Source organism: Calliphora vicina, chromosome X (assembly GCF_958450345.1).
Source record: "Calliphora vicina chromosome X, idCalVici1.1, whole genome shotgun sequence".
Taxonomy (NCBI): Eukaryota; Metazoa; Arthropoda; class Insecta; order Diptera; family Calliphoridae; genus Calliphora; species Calliphora vicina.
The window spans coordinates 8,137,684-8,157,161 of NC_088785.1; the positions used below are offsets into that span (position 1 = coordinate 8,137,684).

Genomic DNA, 19,478 nt, shown 5'->3' on the forward strand with positions numbered 1-19,478 from the left:
AATTCTAGGGGGATACTTTTTGGTATTTTTTCTTTATTCGAATGGTACTTTTTGTAATTTCTTCACCAATGAACCTAAAAACATGAAATTAAGCTTATATGGACCGGAGTGAGTGGGAATCTACAAATGACTGCTTTTTGGTACTTTTTCTTTATTCTAATGGTACTTTTTGAATTTTCTGTAATAACGGACATAGAAGTATGAAGTTAAGCATATATGGTCCTAAGTGAGTGAGAATTCTAGGGGGAGACTTTTTGGTACTTTTTGTTTATTCTAATGGTACTTTTTTGAATTTTCTATAACAATGAACTTAGAAACATGAAATTAAGCATACATGGTCCTAAGTGAGTTAGAATTCTAGGGGGCGACTTTTTGGTACTTTTTCTTTATTCGAATGGTACTTTTTGTAATTTCTTCACCAATGAACCTAGAAACATGAAATAAAGGTTATATGGACCAGAGCGAGTGGGAATCCATAAGTGCCTGCCTTTTGGTACTTTTCCTATATTCTAATGGTACTTTTTTGAATTTTCTATAACAATGGACTTAGAAACACGAAATTATACATATATGGTCCTAAGTGAGTGAGAATTCTAGGGGGATACTTTTTGGTATTTTTTCTTTATTCGAATGGTACTTTTTGTAATTTCTTCACCAATGAACCTAAAAACATGAAATTAAGCTTATATGGACCGGAGTGGGTGGGAATCTACAAGTGACTGCTTTTTGGTACTTTTTCTTTATTCTAATGGTACTTTTTGAATTTTCTGTAATAACGGACATAGAAGTATGAAGTTAAGCATATATGGTCCTAAGTGAGTGAGAATTCTAGGGGGAGACTTTTTGGTACTTTTTGTTTATTCTAATGGTACTTTTTTGAATTTTCTATAACAATGAACTTAGAAACATGAAATTATGCATACATGGTCCTAAGTGAGTTAGAATTCTAGGGGGCGACTTTTTGGTACTTTTTCTTTATTCGAATGGTACTTTTTGTAATTTCTTCACCAATGAACCGAGAAACATGAAATAAAGGTTATATGGACCAGAGTGAGTGGGAATCCACAAGTGCCTGCCTTTTGGTACTTTTCCTATATTCTAATGGTACTTTTTTGAATTTTCTTTAACAATGGACTTAGAGACATGAAATTAAACATATATGGTCCTAAGTGAGTGAGAATTCTAGGGGGAGACTTTTTGGTACTTTTTCTTTATTCGAATGGTACTTTTTGTAATTTCTTCACCAATGAACCTAAAGCCATGAAATTAAGCTTATATGGACCCGTGTGAGTGGGAAACCACAAGTGGGGAATTTTTGGAACTTTTTATATATTCTAATGGTACTTTTTGAATTTCCTATAATAATGGACCTAGAGTTTCCAAAAAATCGAAGAATTTCAAAACCGCGGTTTCGATTTTAAAAAATTAAAAACCGATCGGTTTCGGTTTTGTGATAATTTATTAAATATTAAGTATTATAGAAACAAAATTAGTTGATAATATAGGAAATGATATACAAATCTAAAATTCAAACTTGACGGGTTATGGTTTAGTGAATGCGAATTTAATAGTGATAATCAATGGTACTATTTCCTTATTGCAATGGTACTTATTGAATATTTTATAATAATAAACCTAAAAATTTAAAATTAGGAACACATTTTGCATTTTCTATAATAATGGACCCAGAAATATGAAATTGGACATTTACAATTAGATTCACAAAGTGAGACTTGATAGTACTATTTCTTTCTTCTAATTGGGGTGGCGAAGCGCACCGGGTCAGCTAGTATTTGATAAACTTTATTCATGTGATAATGCAAAGCAAAAACTTAGTTATTTGCAATCGCATAGTTTATTATGCATTCTTTTTGGACTCTTTTTACCCTCAGAAAGGTTATAGATATCAGAAGTCAATGTATAATGTCTCTCTTTAAGAACTTGTATTAAAACAAAACGTACATTATAAATACTCAAATGAGATATGTTGCCCTTGAGCGACTTTGCATAAGAATAGCCCGAAATGGATTATGAATAAATGAAAAATTTCTTTACATTATTTAAATTTGATTGTTTTTCTATGAAAATACGATAAAACAAAGTATTTTCAAAAACTTTTAATTTTCTGGTCTCGGTGGAAATGCTCATATTTATGCTAGTGAGTAACTCTCTCTTATTAATATTGAAATACAAAAAAATAGCGTACGTACAATAAATAAATGTTCGTTGGGAATAGCGTCAAAAGGTTGTAAATAGAGATGCTAATCGGGACTGATTTTTAAAAATCCCGGGGTTCGGGATTTGGTAAAGAATCGGTATTTTCGGGAAATCTAAAATCACGAAAATTATAAGAAAGAAACGTACATAATTATGTCTTTACAATTGAAAGTAAATTTTTTATTTAGCAATTCATTTTTATTAGACACTAAAAAGCATAAAATACTTGCATGAGTCATTATATAAGAAGAAATAACAATAAAGTATGTACATTAGGCCGGGTCGATTTGTATGGACGATCAAGATGTAAAAAATCGTATAGCAGAAACGCAATCTACGCAAAATTCTATGAAATTATCCCCAAGAAACCATAGGTCTAAAATCAAATCCTATCTTGCGCATTTCGTCTTTTATCCAATAAAAAAACTATTAAATATAAAAAATATATATACTGAAATATCATTGGATAAAAGACGAAATGCGATAGGATTTGGTTTGATTTTAGACCCCTGGTTTCTTCTTAGAATTTTCCGTAGAATGCGTTTCTGCTATACGATTTTTCGTGAAAAAAAATCGACATACTGGTGAAAAACCGTACTTTAGTATATAAAGTGTTTATTTTAAATAGCTTCTTAAGAATACTATTGCATCTATGGTTTCATCTTCCATTCTGGAACGAATTTTGTTTACGACATATGCTGATGCCGAAAAACATCTTTCACATTGGCAAACCCGTTTGCAAATACTTATAACAAATCTGCAAGTATTTTCCTCTTGTTCCTTCAGAAATAAAATGATGTATTTCTTTTACAAGTTGAAAATCTACATTATAATTTCGTTTCGTTATTGTTATTTGGGGTTTTTACATTTATTAATAATATCTTTTAGCCTTTTAGCAATCGAAATATTTTCATTTTGTTCGAGCTCCTCATCTGAGATAAAATTAATTTTATTTGAAGAGGATTTCAATTGAGTTTTGTTAGATAACTTACAAAAAAGTTGAAGAATTGATTTTCTAGAGCCCCACTCAAGGAAAACCAAAAATATCGTTTTCCTTTATTAACTATATTGTAGCAGGAGTTGAGCTTAACAACCCGGGCTTCGGGATTTAGAAAATCCCGAAAACCCCGGGATTTTCGGGAACAGGATTCCCCGTTTAGCATCTCTAGTTGTAAATGAAGAATGCAGAGATAGAGGGATGGAAAATTAAAATTTCGAATTGCAAATATTTAAGAAATTTAATCTAATTTTATTTGAGTTTCATGACCTTAGTTTTCTCGCTTTTTATTTTAAATAATCTACAAAAACTCTTCCATTTTAAAAGGTCCAAAAACTAATTTAGTTTTAATTTAAAAACATTGGGAAATTTGTTCACTTTAGAAATGACCGCCATTTGAGGTTGTTGGAAAACACCATAATCATCTGGGTGTGACAGTTTGATAATGGAACAGTTTAGAAGAACTTTCTTTTTAAAAAAATAATCTCTGATGTTTCTTTTTATAAAATGATTAATTTTGTGCAAACATTTCATAATATCGAGCCCTTAGCGCCAAAGCGACATTTTCTAAATTGTTTTATTGCAGAAATTAAAACTTTATGGACCGACTGATGTTTTATCGTTCTCAGAATATCAAAATTGTTAATAACTTCAAAAATATAGGGGGTAAGATTTTATCGTAAGTTAATGTTTACATTTTACAGTAAACGAATTTTATCGTAAGCGACACATAGTGGTATAGAAAAAAAAGAGGGAAATAAATCTATAACTTCTAAATGATTAGATTGGTTTGAATGAAATTTCACATGCGCAAAGAAGAAGTGTTGTCGAGTTTAAGTTTTGAATGTGGACGTCATGGACCCACAAGGGGCGTGACCAAGGGTCCTCAAATTAGGACACCTCGGGTATGTTACATTTTTAAAACGATCATATTTCTTCGTTTGAGTTCCGATTTATAGAATCTTCTCATCGAGCACTACAAAAAACCTGTCAAAAATCTGTCAATTATCTCTTATAGCTTAGGAGATATTCGTATTTAAAAATTAAATTTTCAACATTTTTACCCACCCTACTCCAGTTTTTTGATAACAGCGTATACGACTTTCTTCAGTTATGACTAAGTCCAAAGTTATATGCATTTGAATTTATAAAATTTTAAAAAGGCGATTTTTCGCTAATTTTTTGGGAAAAAAATAACTTTTTTTCTTTTTAATTTATCGCAAAAAATTTCTAAGAAGATGTATAAGGAATTTATACTTTCTGAAAGCAAAGTTTTCATAAAATATTTTAAATGAAAAAAAAATTAAAAATTGTTGTTACCGAGGGGACCAGGTCCATTCAAAAACACCTATTTTTTATGTAAAATTAAACTTTAGGGCAAAAATTCTCTTTGAATAGAAAAATCTACATAACTGTGAAATTTCATTAAAAACTATTTATAAATAAAAATTTAATTTCAATTCAATTCGAAAAATTTTTATCTGTGCAAAAATTCAATAAAAAATATTTTTTGTCATATTTTTCAATAAAGTATGAATTTTTAATTGTCAAAAGTTATAAATATTTTTGAAAAATAGACAAATAGCTTGAACGAAATTATATTATATCGCATCACAAAATTTTTAATTCTATGTATAAATTAAAAATAGTTGGTTATTGTTTGATTTAAAAATTTCATTAAAACAAGTAAGAGTGCTATATTCGGCTGTGCCGAATCTTATATACCCTTCACCAAATTATACTTCAAAATTTTAAATATTTTTAGGTAAACAAAATTTTATTTTTTTCCAGTTGTTTTTTTAATTTTTTGGAAAAAAATTTTTTTTTTTGTTTTTAAATTTTTTTTTTTTTAATTTAAATTATTTTTTTTTAAATTTAAATTTTTTTTTTGTTTTTTTTGTGAAAAAAAAATTCGGGTTAAAATTTTTTTTTCCGATTTTGACCCATTGTAGGTCCAACTTACTATGGTCTTATATACGTCGTTGCAAATGACTTTGAAATATCTATCATTAGATATCCATATTGTCTATATTAATGTCTTAGTAATCCAGATATAGGTCAAAAATAGGTCAAAAATCGAGGTTGTCTTCGTTTTTTACTCATATCTCAGCCATTTGTGGACCGATTTTGCTGATTTTAAATAGCAAAATTCTCGAAAGCATGTCTGACAGAATTATTGAAGATTTGGATCCCGAAGATATCTGGGGTCTTCAGAAAACTGATTTCAACAGACAGACAGACAGACAGACAGACGGACATGGCTTAATCGACTCCGCTATCTATAAGGATCCAGAATATATATACTTTATAGGGTCGGAAATGAAAAATGTAGAAATTACAAACGGAATGACAAACTTATATATACCCTTCTCACGAAGGTGAAGGGTATAAAAATATATATGAAGTAAATAAAATATTGAGCTCATAAATTAAAATTGGTTATTATAGGATTAAATATCGATTTTTTTTAACTAAATCTTTGTTTTAGATTTCCGAGTTTCTTAGACAATCATAGTCAATTGATTTGTCCCATCTTTTACGGCCCTATGCTCCTTATAGGAACAACAGGAATTAATATATATATATATATCTTTTAAACTGCTTAATACTTCAAACTTTTTTTAGTAATTAGTGGCATAATATTATACATTCTCAATCCATGTGTCCCAATGTTTATAGGATCCCTACTGAGGATGTACACAATAATTCTCCAAATGTTTCTATTCTATATAAAGCTTTAAAAGCTTTTTTTTATCATTTTAATAATGTTTCAAAAACTCTGTGAATAGCGTGTAATTTTTTGGTAAAAAATTGCAAAGGATTTTGGAGCATTCATCATGTATCTACATTAACATCTGAATTCGTCTTCTAAAAATATAAATAGAATTATAAAAGAGCCTTACAATAGTGGAATAATTAGTTCTATTTAAGACTGCGGCAATTAAAAAAAACTTTTTGTTCAAGTTTTATCACTGGGACTCAAAATACCGTGACATTTCCTATGTTTCTTCCTTTCTCATCCATTGTATCGTTTATCGATATCCACGTATATACTTTTTTAACGATAATGTGTCGACTGTGATAGAGATTGGACGTGTTCTATTTTTTACTCCCAGTTAATTCGTTATCCTAATGTTTTTATCGGGAAATAAATATAAATTACACCTGTTTTTTATTAACGCGAAAGGACGCTTATATTTTAATAATATTAAATAAAAAAAAAAAAATCAAAACATAAACTAAAAGACAAATAAGTAAAGAAAATTCTTTATTTCTTTTTTGAACCTTTTTTGTACATTAACATTAAATAAAGATCAAGAGTGTTAACTAAATTATTTACAACTACTCTTTAATGAGTCTCTTAAACGAAAACAGTGAGCGAAGGTTGAGTGTAAACGGCAGAAATGCATACGTAACAGTTAATGCAGATGAAAAAAATAAAAACAAAACAAACAGAAGAATAGATGACAGCTTGTTTTTAACCGCCAAGTCTGTTAACCGTTCTCGTTCTTGTTCCCCCGCATTGTCAACAACTAATGATTGTCAAACTAAAGAAAACCCAACAGCTGTTAATCTGGAGTTACCAAAAAATACAAATACTTTATTTACGCCTGAAAGTATGCTAGCAATATCAGCTTCAGAAACGAAATCCACCACACCGACTACAATTAAAATTAACCCATTAAGCGGCGCAATACCCAAGATTAGTCAACTATTAAATAAAGATAGCAAATCCCAAATACAGGTTGGAATGGACCGGTACGTTACAGTATTAAAAAGGGCACGAAGTCCCAAGTCTTCGAAAGCGGCACCCTTGGCTAAATTATATAAGGAAATCGTTTTTCTATTCTGGAATGTGAAACAGATGAACCAGTAAATAAAATTACCTCTATAAAACCACCCCCAATTTACTTGAGAGAAAATAATTCAAACTCACTGGTTCAGAGCCTGATATCATTAATAGGTGAGAACTCTTTTTACGTTATCCCAATCAAGAAAGGCACGATTCATGAAACTAAAATACAGGTCAATATTGAAAACGATTATAGAAAGGTTGTAACAGATTTTGAAACTCAAAAGAAAAGTTTTTACACTTATCAGCTGAAAGGAAGCAAGGGTCTACAAGTTGTAATAAAGGGTATTGACTGTAATGTTGAACCACTCGAAATAAAGCAAAGCTTAGAAGATAAAGGTTTTAAGACAAAAAATGTGATAAACATTAGAAATCGCGAAAAAAAAACCCCAACCACTATTCCGTGTTGAACTTGAACCCGGTGACATAAGCCTGAAAAAAAAATGAAACACATCCCATATATAACCTGAAGTACTTATTGCATCGAAAAATTACGGTAGAAGAACCACATAAACGATTTGGCCCCGTCCAATGTATGAATTGCCAAGAATATGGACACACCAAGGCATATTGCAAATTGCCACCCGTATGTGTTATTTGTGGAGAGTTGCATAACACATCCCTATGTAACAAATCCACAAATCCACACAGCGAACTAAAAAATCACAAAGCCATAAACCGAAGATTTTCCCCGCTCAGCCATTAAATAACATCAATATGAACTACCCCCTGTTGCAACAGACATATGACAACAAAGAAACATATGCTAATGTACTAAGAAACAACCAAACTCAGACGCAAGTCCGTCAACCACAAAACCAAAATATGAACCCAGAGGTAAGAGAGCAAACGCCAATTTTAAATTTTACCAGACTAGAATCTACAATAGAAACTCTTGTGCAATCGGTAAATAACTTTACAAACTCAATGAGTAACATGATGCAAGAAATGCTTAAGATGCAATCAATGTTATTGCAGGCTGTGCTTAACAGACCATGAACTGCCTAAGAATATGTTTTTGGAACGCAAACGGCATTCGCCAACATAAAAACGAACTCGAGTATTTTCTAAAAAGTCATGAAATTGATATAATGTTAGTTTCGGAAACCCATTTGACGTCTAGAAGTTTATTTAAGATAAATGGATATGTTTTTTATGGCACAAATGATCCAAGAGATAGAGCATGTGGAGGCTCTGGAATTTTAATTAAAACCCGTATCAAACACCATTCAATGTGTGATATTTGTGAAGATTATCTTCAAGCTACGACAATCTGTTTGGATGATTGCTACAGAAACCTACTAATTTCGTCGATATATTCACCTCCAAGGTTTTCGATTACTGAAAACAAATATGAACATTTTTACGAATCACTAGGACCCCGATTCCTGGCATCTGGCGATTATAATGCTAAGCATACTCACTGGGGATCAAGACTTGTAACCCCGAAAGGTCGCGCTTTGTTTAATACAATTTCTAAATTGAAATTGAATGTGCTGTCGAGCGGAGAACCAACATACTGGCCTACTGACCCAAGCAAAATACCCAATGTCATTGATTTTGCAGTTACAAAAAATTTACCAATGGAACTAATACAGGTTAAATCTTCATTAGAATTATCCTCGGATCACTCACCCACCTTCGTTACTCTATTGAACCCCCTAGAAATAGTATCCCCGACTGGTCACTCTGCAATATCAAGCACGAAAATAAATTGGTTGAAATACAGAAAATATATTAGCACACACAGTACAGAAAATATATCTCTAAGAACACCAGAAGATATCGATATCTCACTCAAAAATTTTGAACAAAACTTAAAACTTGCTGTTGAACACGCCACTCAAATAACCCAACAAATAAGATACAATAGACTCTATTCTGCAGACATTGAACAGTTATTAGCTGAAAAAAGAAGAGTTCGTCGAGAGTGGCAACTCTATAGATCCCCTCAACTTAAAACGGAGCTTAGAAAATGTCGCAAACGCCTCAGTATGCTTCTTCACAAACGCAAAACTGAATCGATTAATAAATATCTGGAGAACTTAGATGCCACCCAGTACTCAAACTACTCTCTATGGCGAGCTACAAAAAAATTAAAAAGACCTGTTATGAGCAGACCTCCTCTACGTAATTCTAGTGGAGGCTGGGCGAGAAACGATACTGAAAAAGGAAACCTGTTTGTTATAGGGTTTTTACACTAGCGCACATCTAACATCTACCATCAATTTGCAAAGATGTTAACATCTTCCCATAAGAATTACACAGGGCTGAGTGCCAACATCTTTCTACATCTTTAAAAAATGTTCCTATCTCATTTCGTTCCACCTAACATCTTTCGATTATTTTAGTGTCACCACTAATAAAATTTATATTAAAAAAAAATGTAAACAAATATTTGTATAATGTATAATAATAATTTTATTTGTTTGAAATGGGTTTGTGAAATTATTTTCTTATTTAATTTGATAGTATAAAAAGAAAACCAGTCTCAATTCATTTTGTTTTCATTAAAACAATATGATTTTTAATATTTTTGCAATTTTACTGATGGTAGATGTTAGATGTTGCAAGTGTGAACAAATCTTTCAAGTTTTCAACATCTTTCATACGTTTCGCCAAAATGTACGTAAGTGTAAAAACCCTATTAGTCATCTAAAGAATGTATTTTCCCCAAACGAGTCAAACGACATAATAGAGTTAACACCTACTTTACCCCATAGTACTGCAGCTGAACCACTTCGTTTTGAGATTTCAGAGATTGTCAAGACTATTGTTGATTTAAACTCCAAAAAATCACCTGGTATTGATAAAATCAGTAACAAGATGCTCCTCGAGCTACCCCAAATTGCATTAAGAATAATCCTATTTATTTTTAATGCTATATTACGCCTTGAATATTATCCACCAGAATGGAAGGTTTCTTTAGTTACAATGATACCTAAGCCGGGAAAAGATCACAGTAAAGTAGAATCATATAGACCCATTAGCCTATTGTCAAATATATCAAAGCTATTTGAAAAACTGTTAATGCACAAGTTAAAGCCGATAGTGAATCATTTTGATTGTATTCCAACTCATCAATTCGGATTTCGAGAAAAACATAACACCATAGAATAAAGTCACAGGTTGGTAGAAATCATATCCAAGACATTTGAAGAAAAAAAACAATATTTACCAGTGAACACACACAAGCTTCTAGAAAGTTATTTAAGTCATCGAAAGTTCGTTCTTAAAGAGGGAGACTTCATAAGTTCACCACAGCCTATTGAAGCAGGCGTACCCCAAGGAAGTATACTGGGTCCCTTCCTATATTTGCTATATACTTGTGATATGCCTACAAACAGTCGAACCCACATATCTACTTTTGCTGATCACACAGCTATACTAGCCATTCATGAAAACCCCCAAGAAGCATCTGTACTGTTACAAGACCATATACTCGACATAGAAAGGTGGTTAAAACAATGGAGAATAAAAGTAAACGAGCAAAAATGTATACATCTTACATTCACATTGCGTAGAGAATCGTGCCCTCCAATCCTAATAAATAATCATATAATACCTCAACAAACTGAAGTTAAATATCTAGGTCTGCATCTAGACCGACGTCTTACCTGGAAAAAGCATATAGATACGAAATTGACTCAAATGAAGTTAAAATTACTACAAATTTACTGGCTAATTGGTAAAAACTCGAGATACAGTTTAGATTGCAAACTTTTGCTGTACAGCTCAATAATAAAACCCATATGGTGCTATGGAATTCAATTATGGGGCACGGCCTCAGCTTCTAATATTGAAAAAATTCAAAGATTCCAAAATAAAATATTACGAATGATAACAGCAGCGCCTTGGTATGTGAGAAATATTAACATTCATAAGGACCTAGGTGTCTCCCTGGTGAAAAATGAAATAAAAAAACAAGCGGAGTCATATTTGAAAAAGTTAGAAGTTCACCCAAACCCACTTGCACGAACATTAATGAGAAGTAATGGCTACATCCGACTAAGAAGAAGGAATCCAACAGACCTGCGCTAATGATAGGATCTATAAATTAAACAAAATTTTTCGTCCAACTGTGGTGGGACGTAAATAAAAAAAATAATATTTAGATTTAAGATTTGAACAAATTATTGATAGTTCACATTATTTTGTGAAGATACAATAAATAAAATATGAAAAAAAAAACATATTTTTGGTTGCCCTGCTAATGACATATTAGAATTGGATAAACTTACCTTGGCAAATAATAATTTATTAGAGGGCGAATCTTTACCCAACCTATGTTCAGTAGTTGAGCAAGCGTCCATAAATGCTTGGGCAATTCCACTCAGACTGGCATCAACTGTAACTGTTTTATTTACATCAAATATAAAATCAGGATTCTTTATAAAATTAACCCAAAATCTTAAAGGTAAACTGTTTGACTTCCATGCGTGAACAATATCGGTATCATATATGTCGTGTCTTCGAGCGGCTTCATCTAGTAAATCAAATAACCATTTAACCGCCGGAGGCAATTCCTCATTAACTGTCAATATTGTGGCAAAAAAATCATCAACGAATTTTTGTATAGTGCCTTTAGCTGCCAACAGTCGTGTTAAATAAACCTCAGGTATGGTTTTATGAGTACGGTCACCAGAACTCGCACATGCTGATCCCGGATTATTGGTGTTAATTCCTCCCGATGATATCGCTGAATTCTTCATGTTCATATAATGATCGGGCATTAAGGGTTTTATTAAATGATAAACACGCGGTTGTTGTAGGCCGGATTCAATGTCGTTCATTATAATATGGGATTGAGAATTATTGATGTAATAAACTAAATAAACGAAAAAATGCAATTATTAAGTAACAAACATAAATTCAAAGTTTTCAAAAGTTATGTATAAGTGGTGAACCTTTTTAAAACGCTGGTTTATTTCCTTTAAATAAACCGCATACTTTTGATTGCAAATAAAAGCCGTTTAGTAGTTTGAAAATTGAAACAACTCTTTATTTATTTAAAAATGTACAACAACAGAATTAAATAGTCACTCAATGTTTTTTTATACACGTTTATAAATTCTCAGAAATACAGACACTTTATAATGTACACGAATTCACTTGAAAAATACAGCACACTTTAAGACACTCAGTTGATGTTTATTCGAAAAGCGTCTCTGATAAAACTGACTAACGACTGCAACCTCTGCCACTATTTATAACACTGCCATCTGCACTCTAGATTTCTCTTTAACTGTCTAGAGGTTTCTAATACATACGCCGTCTGTGGTGTACTTTCTACAATGTTCTTTAACTGAATATTCGAATTCGAATATACGGTCGCAGCAAACAGCGTTGCCAACTTACGATCAATGGTCAACTGAAAGCTTTTATTCAATGTTAATAATGCCTACAGATATGTTACAGTTTGCTATTACAGCACTGTTATTTGAAAACATTAGGCTACTTTTAAATCAGCCGTTAAAATCGTTATATTTGAATTCAAGTACAATTTCGTAACAGTATCATAAAATAATTCGAAATTGATTTTATTATTGATTACGAATCAGTACATCACTACATATTACATATGTGTACAAAATTTTAAAATGTTACTATCAAAAATAACCAAGTTATAACCAAATTTAAAACAAAGTATCATCAAGTTCACGAATTTTTTAAACAAAATAACATATGGTGTAACTTCGGGTATTGTGGACTATGCGTCTAATGTGGACCAGTGTATTTTTTTAGAAACTATTGAAGGTATGATAAAACTGCTTTGACGTACATTTTACAATTTGTTTGAAACGACAATTGCACATGTGCTTTCATGAGTAACTGATATGTTGGCTTTTTATTCTTGATTAATTAACAGATTTATTTCCACTTTTTTTCAGTTCCGGATAGTAAGCAAGGATAGTAACAGCATAAGGGTCAACTTTCCTAAATTTATCTACATCCGTCTGTCTGTGTAAAACACTATCACTTCCAAAAATTCTGTTGAAAATGGTAAGAATCGGTCCATAATTTCTCCTAGCCCCATACAAATTTCTACCCGAAATATGGAGCTATGTTCTATAATTCTCATCATATTTAGGTGGAGGGTATTTAAGATTCGCCATAGCCGAATATAGTACTCTAACTTGTTTTTTCTTGATTACGAAAATTTGTTCGTAATTTTCTTTGGCAGATTTTTCTGCGTTCCACTGTTATGAAGTATTAATATTTTAATAAAAAGAAAAACAACTTAAAAAATCATCGCATATGTTTTTATACCCTTCACCATGAGTGGCAAGGGTATATATAAGTTTGTCATTTCGTTTATAATTTTTACAATTTTCATTTGCGACCCCACAATTCTGGATCGTTATGCAATTTAAAATCGGCCCACAAATGGTTGAGATATAAGGAAAACAAGTAAGAAAGTATGGTCAGTCAAGCCCGACCATATAATACCCTACACTAAGTAAAAGAGTAAAAAAAATTTTCTTTTAAAATTTCAACAATTTATATTTTTAAGTGATTTTTGGAAGTGGGCCTTATATGGGGGCTATGACCAATTATGGACCGATCACCATGAAATTCGGTCGTGTGATTTATGTCTATATTAAAGTTAACTATGTTGAATTTTGTGTGTTTACCAACATTTTTAAGCGATTTATGCACGTTAAAGTGATTTTCGGAAGCGGGTCTATATGGGAGCTATGACTAATTATGGACCGATCGTAACAAAATTTGGTGATATGAATTTTGTGTATATAAAACTTATTTGGAGCGGAATTTGTGGAGATACATATATAAATTAAACATTTATGACCGATGAAGTCCAATTTCGGGAGGACATTTGTATGGGGGCTAGGTGAAATAATGGACCGATTTCAGCCAGTTTCAATAGGCTTGGTCCTTGGGCTGAAAAAATAATATATACCAAATTTGATCGAAATATCTTCAAAATTACGACCTGTACTCTGCGCACAAGGTTTACATGGACAGCCAGCCAGCCAGCCAGCCAGCCGACCAGACGGACGGACGGACATCACTCAGAAAGTGATTCTAAGTCGATCGGTATACTTTAAGGTGGGTGTTAGACTAATATTTTTGGGCGTTACAAACATCTGCACAAACGCATAATACCCTCCCCACTATGGTGGTGTAGGGTATAAAAACCAGGACAACCACCATTTTTGGACTATTTTTTATCTATATCTGGATTACTATGTCGTTAATATCGACATTATGGATATCTAATGATAGATATTTGAAAGTTCTTTGCAGAGACGTTATAGTAAGTCGGGTCTACAATGGGTCAAAATCGGGAAAAATATTTTTTTTAACCAAAAAAAAGCTTTTGTCATAAATTTTTTTTCAATAATTGAAAAAAAAAAAATATTTCACTAATAATTAAAAAAAAAAATAAATGTTTTAAAAAAAATTAAAAAGTAATTTTGAAAAAATTAAAAAAATTATTTTGAATTTTTTTTTTAAATTTAAAATTTTAATAATTTGTTGAAGGGTATATAAGATTCGGCACATCCGAATATAGTTCTCTTACTTGTTCATAATTAATTTTAAATTATATATAAGAATTTTGATCTTATCCACTTTAATTTGTTATTTTGATCAATACAATAAATATACATATGTATTAGAGTGACAGCCGATTTTTTTTTTTTAGATTTCAAAGAGTGCCGGGTGGAATATTGTGACACTAGGCCTAAATGTTAAGTGCTGAAAATTTGAGCCAAATCGGGCAACGATTTCTGGACGCGCATCGAGGTCAAAGTTCAGATATATGCAAAATTATACTATTTATATGGAATAAATAGGTGAAACTCGTTAAATTTCTGCATTGTTTTCTAGAAATGTATAGAATTATTTATATTAATGAATATTACATTAAAAATTTTTTTTGGAAGTTAACCCTGCATCTCCTTTGTGTCAAAATGACCCAAAAACTGTATTATCGCCAAAATTCGGAAAAAATGCAAATTTTTCAGATATTTTAAAAATTTTGCTACTAAATAAATACTTTTGCAATTGAATGCAAAAGAATCGAAATGTGTACGTAATTATCGTTGTAATGAGATATAAGTGACAAAATTTGGTTAAAAAATGTTAAAGTTATTACAAATTCGCCAGACCATTAACGTGTTTCAGGCCACTTGAACAAAAAATTTAGGAAAATAATTAAGATATTTCGAGAAAAATTAAAATAAAAGCTCATTTTTACTTAAAATATGTCCATATTTACTTGTATATAAGTTTTTGTCTTCGTAGGATACCGTTAACCTATTCGCAGGTATGGCCAAAAAAAATAATTTTTTTAACGGCAGTTTCAAAACTCCATTTTCAAATTTTTAAAAATTTTGTTAAACAAATTTCAGATTTTTTCGATCATCACATTGGGGTTTATTGAGATCAAAATAGGGAATAAAAATATGAAAAAATTATGTCAATACCTCTTACAGTTTTTCCGTACCTGCGATTGAAATTTTGCGTTTTTCAAGAAAAACTAATTTTTTGTCCATATTTAGGCGAATGAGTCCAATTTCCTTACTGTTATAAATTTTAAGTAAAACCTATTCATAATATTATAGTCCTTATAATTTTAAATTTGTTCTGAAAGTTTTACTAAAATCGGAAAACGATTACCTTTGAATCGTGAAGGTCAAAGGTCAAATTTTTCAATATTTGGAATTTCTAATGAAAAGATAGCGAAATGGTAATGGTCTGGCGAATTTGTAATAACTTTAACATTTTTTAATCAAATTTTGTCATTTATATTTCATTACAACGATAATTACGTACATATTTCGATTCTTTTGCATTCAATTGCAAAAGTATTTATTTAGTAGCAACATTTTTTCAAAAACTGAAAAATTTGCATTTTTCTCTAATTTTGGCGATAATACAGTATTGGGTCATTTTGAACCAAATGAGATACAGGGTTAATTTCCAAAACTTTTTTTTTAATGTAATATTCATTAATATAAATAAATCTACATATTTCTAGAAAACAATGCAGAAAGTTAACGAGTTTCACCTATTTATTCCATATTAACAGTAAAATTTTGCATATATCTGAACTTTGACCTCGATGCGCGTCCAGAAATCGTTGCCCGATTTGGCTCAAATTTTCAGCACTTAACATTTAGGCCTAGTGTCACAATATTCCACCCGGCACTCTTCAAAATTTTAACAAAAATTGTTTTCCATACAACTGATTGTCACTCTAATATGTATAGCAAAATTTAGAAACGACTAAATGAAATCATAAACATTATAGTTATCATGATCATGTTTGTGTTTCAATTTTTAATTTTAAAGTTGTTATACTATCAAATTTAACTTATAAAAATATTTCGTACCACTTTACATTGAAAAACATACAATTCAACTATGAAAACAATATATTTAATATAAATATAACAAAACAAAATAAAAATCTATTCATTGAATTAAATCAATTTGGAAACAACCCAGGAAAAATTTTGTGAATTTTTGTAATGACCACTAGTTATTTCATGCATTCTTTTGTAAGGAGTGATGGTTACCCAGCACATTATTTTATTTACTAGAATAAGTACTTATTTTTATGCAGGCTGGTAATGAACTTTTGCATTTAGCACAGCTATCTAGTGTGATTGACTGGAAAACGGGAGGTTAGTGGTTCGCCACCTGTCAAAGCCATTAATTTTTTTGTTCATATCATATTCATTTATATGTTGATGTTAAAACTATTGTTAACTTACAATAAAATAACTCGTACATGGAGCAGTGAGTTAGCAGCTTGACTATCAAACACAAGCAAATAATGTGACTGTTCGATTCCCACACAAGGCAATATTTTTTGTGTTTTTTTTTTTAGCTACATATTCTTGTTGTGAATTTACTACTTATTTCTCAACTGATTGTAAGTACATTTGTAAGCTTGACCCCTGAATTTTTTAAAAATCTCGAACAACGGTAAGTAGTGTTTCAGTCAAATAATAAGTAGTTATCGCTTTGCTCCAATTATACTTGCTGGCTGACTAGGTAAGTAAAGTTTTTGCTGGGAATAAGCAATTCATATTTAATAACAAACTAAAAATTAATTCATATAATTAAAAATAAAGCAAACAAAAGATAATATCAGCGTTTTAATTTTAAAAAGCACTGAACTCGAGAAAAACCACGTATTTTTCATAAAAAAACCAAAATAAATATTTAACAAAAATTTGGTGTTATATTAAATTTTTGATGGAAAATAATCAAATCATACAAATATGTACACCGAACTTTTGGATAACGTAATTTTTAATATACAAATTTACATAAAATTTTAATTTTTTATAAATAATTAAATGATCTTTAAATTGAATACAAAACTTATGGTTTTGAAATCGGAGGAAATTATTCAAGAATGCTTTTGTAACTTTGTAAGGAAATGAGAAAATTATAAGAAAACTGAAAATTTTGTATGGAAATTGATATTAAAAACATTTACAGTGCCGAACTTAAATATTCACACAGCATACAGATTTATTTTTAGTCTTCCATATTTTTTAAACGAAGGCCACAACTTTCGTACGGGTTTCAAAAAAATATTTATTTACGTATAACTTATTGAAATATATGAAAAAACTAAACATAAGTTGGCACATTTCAGAAAAAAAAAATTAACTAATGTTTCGAAGTTCGATTTTAAGGAGACACAAATATTCACACAGTTTCTAATTTTTAATAGGAAAATAGTTTTTTTTAATAGTTTAATATTTTGTGGGGTAACCTATCTTTTTAATGACTTCTTTTAATCGTCTTGGCATTGAATCGACCAATTTTTGGTGACATCAGCTCCAATATTTTGCCATTCTTGTAACAGGACGTCTTTAAGTTGAGTCTTACTAATAATATGGTGCTTTCCTACACGTTCGGCAAATTTATACCACAGATGTTCTATAGGATTCATGTCAGGTGATTGCGGAGGAGTCAATCACCTGGGGCTGGGCTGTGTGTTTGGGGTCATTGTACTGTTGATAACCGAAATATTCCCAAGCTTTAACTTTAGAGCACATTGTTGTAGGTTTTCATTTAAAATATTAAGGTACACTGTTTTGTCCATTGAACCGTCGAAGAAAGCTAAGTTTCCTACACCAGATGCAGCCATGCAACCCCACAACATGACCCCTTCTCCACCATGTTTGACAGTATTTACTATATTGTTATTTTCCAATTCAGTGTTTTGCCTTCTCCAAACTCTTACTCTGTCGTCCGATTAAAAAATATCATTATCTAAGAATAGTATTACGTTCTAATAAGATATAAATATAAAAATTGGTTAAAAAATGTTAAAGTTATTAAAAAATCGCCAGGCCATTAATGTGTCTCAGGCCACTAGAACAAGAAATGTAGGAGGAACAAAATTAACATATTTTGAAGAATTTTTAGATCATCACATGGGGATTTATTTTACATAAAAATGTTAAAAAAGTATGTCAATACCTCCTATAGTTTTTCCGTACCTGCGATATAAATTTTGCGATTTTCGAGAAAAACTAATTTTTTGGCCATATATTGGCGAATGAGCCCAATTTCCTTACTGTTATTAATTTTAAGTAAAATCTGTTCAGAATATTATAGTCCAGGTAATTTTAAATATAGTCTGAAAGTTTTCCTAAAATAGAAAAATGTTAACCCTTAAATCGTGAAGGTTAAAGGTAAATTTTTTCAATATTTGGAAAGATAGCGAAATATTACATTTTTTTTGGCCGATTTTGATGAAACTTAAGAAAAATATAGAATGAAGTCTAGTATTTACAATAACAGCACAAAAATGGAAATTAACCCTTAAGAGCACTTGGGGTCAAAATGACTATGTTTTTCGTGATTTTAAAAGTTCAGGCTCATTTGGACCCCAAGTGTTATTAAGGCTTAATTTCCATTTTTGTACTGTTATTGTAAATACGAGACTTCATTTTATATTTTTCTTAAGTTTCATCAAAATCGGCCCTTGTAAATGCACCTCAAAACTAAATCGAAAGTCGGCACGGGTTGCCTTTCTTAGAGCAAGCAAAACATTTTTTTGGTGGTATTTTAGGTTACGAAAGTTTTCAGCGGGTACCGTTTCAACATTTAAAAAAATTTAATATATATATATATATATATATATATATATACTCTTAAGGGTTAATTTCCATTTTTGTACTGTTATTGTGAATACTAGACTTCATTTTATATTTTTCTTAAGTTTCATCAAAATCGGCCCAAAAATATATAACATTTCGCTATCTTTCCATGAGAAATTCCAAATATTGAAAAAATTTAACTTTGACCTTCACGATTTAAGGGTTAAAGTTTTCCGATTTTAGTAAAACTTTCAGACTATATTTAGAATAACCTGGACTATATTATTCTGAATAGCTTTTACTTAAAAATCAT

At 30.7% G+C, this 19,478-nt stretch overlaps 1 protein-coding gene across 1 annotated transcript in view; it reads right to left on the bottom strand.

Annotated features, from left to right (window-relative positions):
• The window catches only part of PlexB (plexin B), a 102,808-nt gene that overhangs the window by 37,131 nt on the left and 46,199 nt on the right, over positions 1–19,478 (bottom strand). Inside the window, exon 7 of the mRNA XM_065514718.1 lies at positions 11,309–11,895. Within this exon, the coding sequence (XP_065370790.1) occupies positions 11,309–11,895 (587 nt within the window). The remainder of the gene's footprint in view (positions 1–11,308; positions 11,896–19,478) is intronic.